The 11,300-nt window shown below is 38.5% G+C and overlaps 1 protein-coding gene and 1 long non-coding RNA gene across 2 annotated transcripts; both read right to left on the bottom strand.

The window, feature by feature from the left end:
- Window positions 1-393: 393 nt before the first annotated feature.
- Window positions 394-10,381, bottom strand: LOC109003905. The gene is made up of 3 exons (XR_001998198.1): window positions 9,834-10,381; window positions 2,176-2,249; window positions 394-548 (listed from the first exon to the last, which is right to left on the bottom strand). It is a non-coding gene; the product is annotated as an uncharacterized LOC109003905 (long non-coding RNA).
- LOC109003903 lies at window positions 3,076-5,995 on the bottom strand. The gene is made up of 3 exons (XM_018982243.2): window positions 5,279-5,995; window positions 4,461-5,184; window positions 3,076-4,362 (listed from the first exon to the last, which is right to left on the bottom strand). The coding sequence occupies exons 1-2, from the start codon at window positions 5,378-5,380 to the stop codon at window positions 4,468-4,470; spliced, it is 819 nt and encodes a 272-aa protein (XP_018837788.1). The 5' UTR covers window positions 5,381-5,995; the 3' UTR covers window positions 3,076-4,362; window positions 4,461-4,467.
- Window positions 10,382-11,300: the final 919 nt, after the last annotated feature.

Below are 11,300 nucleotides of genomic sequence, written 5' to 3'. Positions count from 1 at the left end.
GTAAAACGGGGTTAGTTGAAAAATGCTTTTCATCAAAATCGGACTCCTCCATGGCGAGAAGGAGCTCCTCACTGTGGGGTTGGGGCCACTGAGAGGTAAGCAGAAACGACTCTCTTAAGCAGGAACAACGGTTTCCTTTTCAGTTTCTCCCAAAGTTATTCTCTCCCAGTGCCACTTCGATTTTTCGACTCCCTCAAGGATTTTCTCTCACAGATCGCTCAATCCCCTTGTGGCGCCCCCGACCCCTCTTAAATAAAAGCACGGGGATCAAGACGCCCGGATGATGACAACACGGTCATGCATCCCAACGAAAGTGCGAAGTGTGCGTACATGCAACAGTGTACAAAAATAACGCAGCGGATTAGTCAACTAAGTGCCAGAATTTAAATAGAATTTAAATATCAGTAAGGGTTTAAACGGTAGTTATACAGTCATCCAAAAATAAAATACAATACATTAAAATAAGATAGCCAAGTAAGTGATCCCAGATCACTCATCGGGCGGAGCCGTCTCCTCAAGCTCGCCCTCATCCTCCTCTGCATCAAAATCTGCGTTACCAAACATGGTACCGCAGGTAAGTACAACCCAAACAACCCTCGAGATAAAAACGCATTAAAGCAACCAACTAACAGATTTCAAAATCTCATTTTTTCCGAAAACAAGTATTTTTCCAACACACGCTAAAAATCACATTTTTAGCCAAAACGTAAAATCTAACATTTTCCCAGAAAATGATTTACACAAAACCCAACCATTTATCGGACACCGTAGGTGAGAATCGCAGGCGGGATTACACCACCATCCCTGCTTACCATTTCCACACAATGGATACATATCAGAGCACTGTAGGCGAGAATCACAGGCGGGACTCTACCACCATCCTTGTTTACCACCATCCCTACTGCATGCACCATAGGCGGGAATCATAGGCGGGACACAACCACCATCCCTACTGCATGCACTGTAGGTGGGAATCACAGGTGGGACTCTACCACCGTCCCTACTTACCACCATCCCTACAGTCTCTTTCCCTTTTTCTCAAACCAGTCAATCCAAACATTTCAAACATATTCAAATCATTTCTTACATGAAAATCCAGTTTTCAAATAAACACATGGACATGCATGTAATCATGCGAAAACCCAGTTTTTAGTTACAAACATGAACATGCGTGCAATTGCAATGATCATAACATGACAACAATATCCAACAATCAACAATGTTAACACAATCCAATCAATCAAATAACTTCATTCTCCAATCCATTCGACCCCCGTACTCCTCGGACTCAGTCCGGCAAAACCAACCAACAGTCTAATGCAGTGTAAAGTGTTAATGCAAAAATACATTTAAATCACAAGAGTTATTTGAAAAATACTTACAGCGCTATATAGCAATTTTTGGAGGATCACGGAAGCGCAAGAAGCGGCAACACAGCAACAGAACAGTGTCAAATACATTGTGGTCATGGGTCTCAAAAACCCACTTTTGAATGGGTGCAAACGAAGACCCGAGACTGATAGGGTAGGGCCTAGAGATGTCGGGAAAGCTAGTGGTGGTGGTGGTTGGCCGTGGGTGGCGGCGCAATAGGCGGTTGAAGTGCAAAAACACCCAAAACGGAAATAGAGTTGGAAGTGCTTCACCGATGACGGATTGGAGCTGGGGTTGGGTCCAATGGGTTGCTAAGAGGTCGATGATGAAGTGGTGTGAAGATGGTAGCCAATGGTGGTACGACGGCGCCGCAGCGGCGGAAAGAGTGCCGCGGCTTCAATGGACTCGTGGTGGTTAACTACGGCGCAAGGGAGGCTGAGATTGGAGGGGTGACATCGTCGGCGGCTTGGGAGGTTGGGGAGCCAGGCGGTGTCAGTCATTGCCGGCTCACGGCGGCGCTAGGGGAGAAGGAGCTCTGAGATTGATGAGCTGTTCAAGATTTTTAGGGAAATAGCTTTCAAGCCGTATTTTTTAACTATTAATTTTCCTGGAGACTAAGGCCACATTTGTTTAAAGGAAATATCTTATTTAATCATTACAAATTTTTTAAATTCTAATACAAAATAAAATAAACAATTCAACTTTTTCAAAACCTAAAACAAAAATAATATTAAGAACATATATTCTAACAATATTTTATTTAACTTTTTAACTTTAATCTCAACTTATCTCATCTCATCTCACCTGAGAAAACAAACAAGGCCTAGTTGCAGCCATATCTTTGACTGAAGATTCTAAAGTGTGCCATGAGTAAGTACCTATAAAACAATGTGCAATGAGTGAATAATTTGGCATGCATCTAAAAAGATTATTCCTAGTCAAAAATAGATGAATGTGTGCTCATATAAATTTTCGTTAGGTACATATGAGAAGAAGGATGAAATTTTCATTGGGATTATTGTAGTACTTAAACTCACTGTACTTTTAAATCTCTTTTATACATATGAACTTTTTTATTTTTCCTCATTTTACCGAATCGAATAATATGGTTTTCACATTCTCTGGCCTTCTGCTAAATGTTGGTTTAGTTCATGTAAGTAATATTGGAAACTAAGCCAGTTGAAATTGTTCTAGAAATAGAATTTCCCAACATTTCATTCTTACAGCAACATACACCACATATTTAGAACAACAAATTACTAAACTTACCCCAACACATGAAAAGCAAAAACACTAAAGCCAACTACAAAATCTCTTGAAAAGGCCCTAAAGTTTGGCAGTAACATTCACTAAAAATAAGAAATGTAAGCATGGTTCATACCCAAAAAGAATCTAATGTCTTGTTGTTTTTTCTTCACAAATATTGTTATGTGCTCAATGATAGGGTTGTAGAGAATCCTTTGTTAGGCTGTTTTCATTTAAAAGCTACTTTCTACAGTATTTTCCCACCTAGTTTTATAGATGTGTCAACTGCTACATTGTCGAATATAATAACTTAAAAGACTATAAACAACTGCATGTTACGTGGCCTGAACCATGTTAAAAGATGTAATATAACTTGAGAAGTCCCAAAATGCATATGGCCATCTCTATTTCTCAATAGAACCAAAAATGAATGGGGAGGCATCTTCTTTAAGAACATAATATTCATGATCCTACAGTAGATAGGAGAAATGTTTATAAATCATACAGCATAATATTCATCTTCTTTAATGCATGGTTGGTTTTATTTGCAAAACCCAGAAGGCAATGTTTGACTATAACCTCACAAAGAGATCGAAAGATTAAAACTTTTGTTGGAAATCAAGCTTTAGGTGGAATCTAAGTAAAACGGGGTTAGTTGAAAGATACTTTTCATCAAAATCGGACTCCTCCATGGCGAGAAGGAGCTCCTCGCTGTGGGGTTGAGGCCACTGAGAGGGAAGCAGAAACGACTCCCTTAATCAGAAACAACGGTTTCCTTTTCAGTTTCTCCCAAAGTTATTCTCTCCCAGTGCCACTTCAATTTTTCGACTCCCTCAAGGATTTTCTCTCGCATATCGCTCAATCCCCTTCTCCCCGTCGTGCTTCGTTGCCTCCATCAGCTGCCTTCGTCAAGTAGGTAAGCCTTCGTACGCCCATCCATACCTCTCTGTCTCCGTGACCGTTGGATAGAAGCATAATTGGCTACGGGGTTCCTCTCCTTTTGATGTTCAAGTACTTTAGCGGCCTTCATGAGTGCATCGTTCGGGCAAGTTCCGTCCCCGATACAACCCATAGCCTCGACGATCTTTCTCACTGATCTCCTGTCTTTTTCAGAGTAGAGGCGAGGATGAGATGGGTTCAACAATTGGCTTTTGAGAAGGATGGCTTCTTTAAATGGCTTTTGAGGGACAACAGAGGTGACGATGAGGACTTCAAGTTCTGATTTGTATCATTGCACCACTTGACCATTTGTTTTGAAGCATGTCGGCAAACCATTGCACGGTTTGCAACCAAACCACCACTTGACTTTGTAGTTTGTTGGTTTGTAAGGTGTACAAATGAAACTTGGCTTTGCAGTTAACTGAATAGTGCAGGCTAAATGCAAGTCATCAATTAAAAACTTAGCTTTTATATAATTAAATAGATGAGCAGTATAAATTACCAAAAGAAGAAATCAACAACACTTCCTTATACGTCCTCATCATACACCAATGGCTCGTGAAATTCATGCCACTGTCCTAAAACCAACCCCACCTCCTCCCAGGCCTTTAGAAAAAACACAGAAAGAGAGAACCAAAATGCCCTCGTCTCAACCATTCAATCCCTGCAGACCCACAACCATATCACGAACAACACTGAGCACACAAACAAGTCTAGCAACAACACCACCCACACATGTTTCCTCCAGATTTTCTTTGACTTTTGCAGATCATTTGAGAAATCCTTTTGAACCGGCAGCATAAAATCCTTGTACATGCCATTAATACCATGAAACCAATCAAACAAAATTAATCGAATAAAAAAAAAACCAAAATGGGGAATTTTATCAATGCAAAGACACTGACCTGATGCCTAGTAAGCCTTCTCCGAATTCCCTGGCCTTCTTAAGACAGATCGAGAGGCTGATACTTCTTCTTCTTTTAAACTTCCCTCAGAGTCAGAGCCTCCTTTTGCTTTCGCAAAATCACCGTTAACACCTGCGCAATCGACAACCACATTTGAATTGCCCAAGTTGTAAGAGCGCCTCTTGTGTTGTGGATATCCATTGAATTCCAAGTTGTTGTCTTCATCATCTCGGCATCTCTTAGAAAGTTGGATACCATTTGATGAACCTACTGAGCACTCCTCAACTGTTAAGCTCTCATTCCCTTCATGCTTATAGATTATGTGAACTCTGAAACCTTTAATCATCACTTTATAAGAATCACCATAAAATCTAAACCTCAGATTATCTCCTGTTGCGTACTGCAGCAATTGCTCGATACATTCTGGAAACGAGTAATTTAGATATACATGATCCGAGCCTCCATATAAGTAAAACCTTGCTTCTACAAGCATGTTACCATTTATAGAAACATGAATACCAGAGAAGGACCCCAAGGGAAAACCCCGGTCGAATCCAAGAATAGCACAGAAAACAATTCCTATGATTTCTTCCAAATACAAGGGCCCACGAATATCCAATTCACAAGAATCATCACCATTTGAAATCTCCTTAGAATGGCTAAACCTATCTAGAATCTTATTCCCTGGAAATATAATACCACTTGAATGGTCTTGAATATGTTCCTGTTAAACATGTACCACATATTTTCATGAACACAAGGCAATCTGCAAACACAAACAACTACACAAAAAAACACAGAGAGAAATATAGACATACCTCAACAAATGAAGGTTTTGGAACCTGACTCCCTATATTTGCAACCAATTTATGGCAATCGAACAAGTCAGTCAATCTTAGCGCTCGCAAGCCACAGGACATATAGAATTGAAATTTTGTTGATACTTCTAGTAATCGTTCCAAGGAGAAACACTCTCTGGCATATAGCTCTTGTATATTTGGTGGAAGATGTAGAATTTCTTGAAGTTTCTCACAGTGGCACAATCTGAGAATCCTCAATTCAACGTATATTTTGATTCTCGAAGGAAGGCTGATTTAATCTCCAATTACAAGTATCTTTTCAAAATTCAAGTCATCATTAATTCCTCAAACCAGCACAATCTAAACTCCTGACTACAACAAAATACCACGCTTCTGCTGCGCACTCTGATATTCGCCACACATATAAAACCTACATCCTCATGAAACTAACACCATCGAGTACAAGGTGACTCCATTCCTACTAAACAAAACTCTTATTACATTTTAGTAGAAAATTATTCCCTTTCCCAAAACTACGAGTTATATCTCAAATTCCTCAATTAACTCATGCTGCCTTGATCAAAGTCAACTTCCATAAAATACATTCATGATCATTGGCAGAAAACCAATATCTATCAACCTCAGCATCCCAAAATACATTCATATCACCTACGATAAGAGGCATACCTTAAAAGGCTCGATTCCAACCCAACCAACTAATAAGAGCGCCTATAAACTTCTACCTGACAACCTAAACCCAAAAGCTCATCACCTACATTCTGAACAACATCTAATCTAGCGGTGACTAAACTCACTACGAACCACCATTGACTACACCAAAACATTATCAAAACCTTCTTGGTAACTCGTCCACCTATTTCTACTCCTATAAGCTAGCATTAACACGACTAGTTCCTTCAATAGCATTTCACTGTTTAAACCTCAATGCAAGCCATACTGCTTAAATATTCAATCTACCAAAAGCCATTGCACAACACCCATGAACCTTAAGGATTACTTACTCACGTACCTGATTATAATACTCACTGCTAATGCCTAAACTTCATCTTCCAAGACCTCATCATGCACTATACACGGCGACCCATCAATCTCTTCAAGTTAAATAACAATGTCCGTAATTTAACCAAATGGACGCTCAATCTCCAAAGGTAAGTATAGCATCAAGATAACAATAAAATAAAAATGAAATACCTAAGTAACCTCAAGTCACAATTAATTCCTAAAAATAATCACAATAACTATTATCAACCGTGATTCCATTAAGTAACTCACTCGATTACGCACTTCGATCAACTCACCAAAAATTCCAAGCCAAGGTCTCTGGAATTAGTACTATTGTGTCGACTCCTCTTCAACACTTACCAAAGTCACTTTCTACAAACCAAAATAAGACTAGAACCTATACCCTCCGAAATGCGTACACACCATTTCTACGCATCAATCCATGCACCTCAGCCAAAACCAATAATCCTCCAATCGTGCAAGTGATCATCCTTACCATTTCCATCACTTGACCTATAGCCTCGAAGTCAGCAAAAATCATTTCCTAAACCCGCACCATCTACTATCCTTAAAATTAATATGGATTAAATCATTAACCTGTCACTGTAACATCAAGCTAACAATAATTATTTAACCAAACTAGATCAACATCTTTAATCCCCAGAAAATACACGAACTAGATCATTACCTTCCATCTCCAAAGAAAATTCTCCCCTGAAAAAATTATCCTCATATCAGTAGCTCAACTCTCATCAATCCTATTTTAATTCAACCCTTCAACTCTGCAATTCTAAAACCTTAACCCAGATAAAATCATTTCCTGAAATCCTCAAGATCGATGATCTTAAATCTAAAACATTCACCCTTTAAAACTTATAAATTCTAAAATCTCAAATGCTATCAAATTGCTTATCAAGGTCAGTAATATCGAAAACTTCTGATCTAAGTCATCACTTAATTGCTTGTTAAACCTAACACCTTAAATCTCATAACTTATTCCCTAAAAACTATGGGTCCTCAAATCTTAGATGAACTTCTCATAAATCTAACCTTGAGGTTCGTTGAACTTACAACCTCTTATCCAAAGACTCATTAATTAAATTCTACGGAAGGTAAAACCTCAATTATCCTAAGCAATTTTAAAAAATTATTCCCCACTTAGCAACAACTCGAGTACCTAATCCAAAGAGTTCACCCAAACCCTGATGTTCGAGCCTCGATATTAAAACAACCAATCACCAAGAGTTCAGGCCTACTACATCAAATGTTTAAGCCTAACAATGGCCTTCTCAGTTGTACCATCTTCCTATCGTAACACAACCCTTAACCTGCCTTTTAATTTCGAAACCAAACAAAATAAAATAAAATTCCATAAATAAAATAGCATACGACAAAATGCATAAAACCAATGAAGTAGTTCACAATAAAATAAATAAAACAATAAAATAATCCGCCATAAAATAAAACAAATAAATTAAAATGACATACAATAAAATAAATAAACAACAAATTATTATACAATAAAATAAATAACCAACAAAATTATTATTATACAATAAAATAAATGAACAACAAAATTATTATTATACAATAAAATAAATAAACAAAAAAAATTATTACTATACAATAAAATAAATAAGCAACAAAATTATTATACCATAAAATAAATAAAGCCAATAAAATTATTATACAATAAAATAAATAAGCCAATAAAACAATACTCTAAATTAAACAATTCATACACGATCCAAAGCAACATAATAAAAATATAATAACATGAAATAACCTAACTACGTTCATTTAACACAAATTAAAATAATCACAAACTCATAATATGCAATAAATAATTAAAACAAATAAAATAACATACTATAAAATAAAACAATAAAATAAATAAATAAACAAGTAGTATACAATAACTAAAGAAACCCAATAAAAACCACATATTTTAAATTAAATAATGTCAAATCACAACTTAGAAAAATTTTCTAGTACCTCACCATTTTCCTGCCAAAAGCAATCCTCAATCCCGCTTAAATCCAGATAAAACCAAACTCAACCCAAAAGTAAACACCAACTAAACCAATAGCATAAATAAAATCAAATAACATAAATTAACATAAAATAGAATAACAATAAACTCATAATATAAAATAAATTACTTAACTTACCCCACTTCAACAAAAATTTATTATTTTAAAATAATAAAATAATTTTCTGGTACTATCCTAAGGGACATGTGGTTTTACCCAGAGCCGAATTGCTCTGATACCACCTGTGGCGCCCCCGACCCCCTTTAAATAAAAACACGGGGATCGAGACACCCGGATGGTGACAAACGGTCACACATCCCAACGAAGTGCCAGTGTGTGTACATGCAACGGTGTACAAATAAAAAATATCGCAGCGGATAGTCAACTAAGTGCCAGAATTTAAAATACAATTTAAATATCAGTAGCGGTTTAAAAAAAACAGTTATACAGTCATCCCAAAATAGTTTAACACATGTCCCGAAAATACAATAAGCAAAATAAAATAAATAAGCCAATGATCTCAGATCACTCCTCGGGCGGAGCCGTCTCCTCAGGCTCGCCCTCATCCTCCTCTGCATCAAAATCTGCGTTACCAAACATGGTACCGCAGGTAAGTACAAACCAAATAGTCCTCAGGAATAAAATGCATTTAAGTCAACTAACATGCATGCATATGATAAAATATGCAATACTCTCAAAACATTATTTTTCCCGAAAATAATTATTGCAACACACGCCAAAATCCCATTGGCCCAAATATCTGTAAAACATTTTCCCAGAAAATGAATCACACAAAATTCACGCACACTATTTTCCCAGAAAATAGTCTATTTTTAGTGTATGCACCATAATCTCCCCTATGGGTCATTCGCACACTCTGGCTTCGTAGCGATGCCCACTTACGCGCCCAACACGTTCGTGGGTACATCCATTACACAACGAGCGATGCCCAGTTCCGCGCCCAGCGCGTACGTGGCCAAGCATCCTCTTGTCCTCACCAGCAGAAGGACCACGGAGTCGGCATGAGACCCTCTCGTCCGGTCCCATTGTCGCCCAACGACAATCCAGGGGACGTCACTCAGTATATTGCGCTCCCGAGTGACCAGATGAGCTCCACCGAGATAATACCCCATCCAGGCTTGGGGTTCGTGATACGCACACACCCAAAAATAATCTCGCATAAAATCATGACTCTTTCAAATCACACATGAGCATGAATGTATTACACGAAAACCCAATTTTCTTTACAAACATGGTTATGCATGAAATAATGACATGAACATGCACTGATGCTGATCTAACATCCTCCAATAAACAATCACAACAAGACCAACCAAAACCCATCAATGACCAACATCTCAATCAATCAAATCAACCAACAACTCCTAACACAATCCATCCGACCCCCGAACTCCTCGGACTCAGTCCGGCAAAACCAATCAACAGATTAAATGCAGTGAAATGTGTTAGTGCAAAAATACATAAAATTCACGAGAAAAAATTTGGAAAATACTTACAGTGCTATAAAATAATTTTTCGAGGATCACGGGTGCGCTCGAAGTGGAAAAATAGCTCGGACTGTAAAATACAATGTGGCCGTGGGTCACAGATACCCACTTTTCAACGGGTGCAAACGAAGACCCGAGATTGGTAGGGTAGGGCCTATGGAGGTCGGTGAAGCTAGTGGTGGTGGTGGTTTGCCGTGGGTGGCAGCGCAAGGGGCGGTTTTAAGGCCAAATAGTCGAAATCGGAGATGGACTTGGTGGGGCTTCACCGGTGACGGATCGGAGCTGGGGTTGGGTCCAATGGGTTGCCAAGAGGTCGGGGATGAAGTGGTAGGAAGATGGTGGCCGGTGGTGGAGCGACGGCGACGCTGGAGTGAAGAGAGCGCCGCGGCTTGGTGTGGAGCGTGGGGGCTGTCGGCGGCGCGAGGGAGGCTGGGATTTACGGGGAGGGGTCGCCGGCCGGTGGGGGAGCGAACGGGAGGGGCGGTGCCGGCCACGAGCGGCGCACGGCGGCGCTGGGAGGGAGAGAAGAGAACGGGCGGAGGAGAGGAGAGAGAGAGTTCGTGCGCGGGGAAGAGAAGGAAAGAAGAAGAAAAGAAAAAAAAAAGAAAAGAAAAGAAAAGAAAAAAGAAGAAAAGAGAAAAAAAGAAAAAGAAAAGGAAAAATACATGGAAAGAAATGAGGTCCAATCCTCAAATCTTGGGTCACCAAAATGATTCAACGGAAACAATTTTAAAACAGCTAGTGAAATAAAATATTTCAAACACAATGATTATAATTAAAATAATTATTCAAACCCGATAATAATTAAATTTAATTCTAGAAGAAATTTAACACACAACAATAATTAATTTAAGAAAGCGCGCAAACAAATAAATTTTCGCAAACTAAAATCATAAAAATAACCTGATTAAAATTTAATAATTATGAAGTAAGAGAAATAATTTTTGCTTAAATAAAATTAATTAATTCATTAAAAATACACTAAAATTCGGGGTGTTACAGCTGAAATCAACACTCCAAGATAAATCTAACTCTTGCAAAGTGGATGTGCAATAAGATGTGAAGTAGTCAAGATACCAATAAAGCGACGACAGGAGTTGTCATTGTAATTCAACACTTGATTCTGGTTCAAACCTCTTAATCGTTCTGAATGTTGTTAGGTGTAAATTCTTAAGCCCAGTGAGGTACCCAAAGGAAAAACTTATTTCTTCTTTTGCAAGATTTGTATAATTATCAAAAGAAAGACTCTTTAGATGCTGCGAGTGAGAAATGCTGATTGGGAGACACATCAAGTCCTTGTAGCCTTCTATATATAAATGTTCAATCCCAGAGAAGCATCCATTAATACAGTCATTGAGACTAAGCACCTTTAGATTTGGCAACTGATGAATGCTACTGGGGAGACGCACAAGTTTTGTGCTTTGTCCCAAAAGTAACTCTTTAAGTGTAGGAGTGAGGAACCCAATGGATGAAGGC

The sequence above is a fragment of the Juglans regia genome, chromosome 6 (genome assembly GCF_001411555.2).
Source record: "Juglans regia cultivar Chandler chromosome 6, Walnut 2.0, whole genome shotgun sequence".
Taxonomy (NCBI): Eukaryota; Viridiplantae; Streptophyta; class Magnoliopsida; order Fagales; family Juglandaceae; genus Juglans; species Juglans regia.
The sequence above is the reverse complement of the archived record's forward strand: the minus strand, read 5'-3'. Positions and strand labels throughout refer to the sequence as shown.

What these genes read in the sequence shown, in the direction of transcription:
- LOC109003903 (XM_018982243.2), bottom strand. Translation starts at nt 5,380, where the DNA reads ATGTCCTGTGGCTTGCGAGCGCTAAGATTGACTGACTTGTTCGATTGC. An exon ending in CAAAACCTTCATTTGTTGAG is followed by an intron (nt 5,185 to 5,278) that starts GTATGTCTATAT and finishes CATGTTTAACAG; the next exon opens with GAACATATTCAAGACCATTC.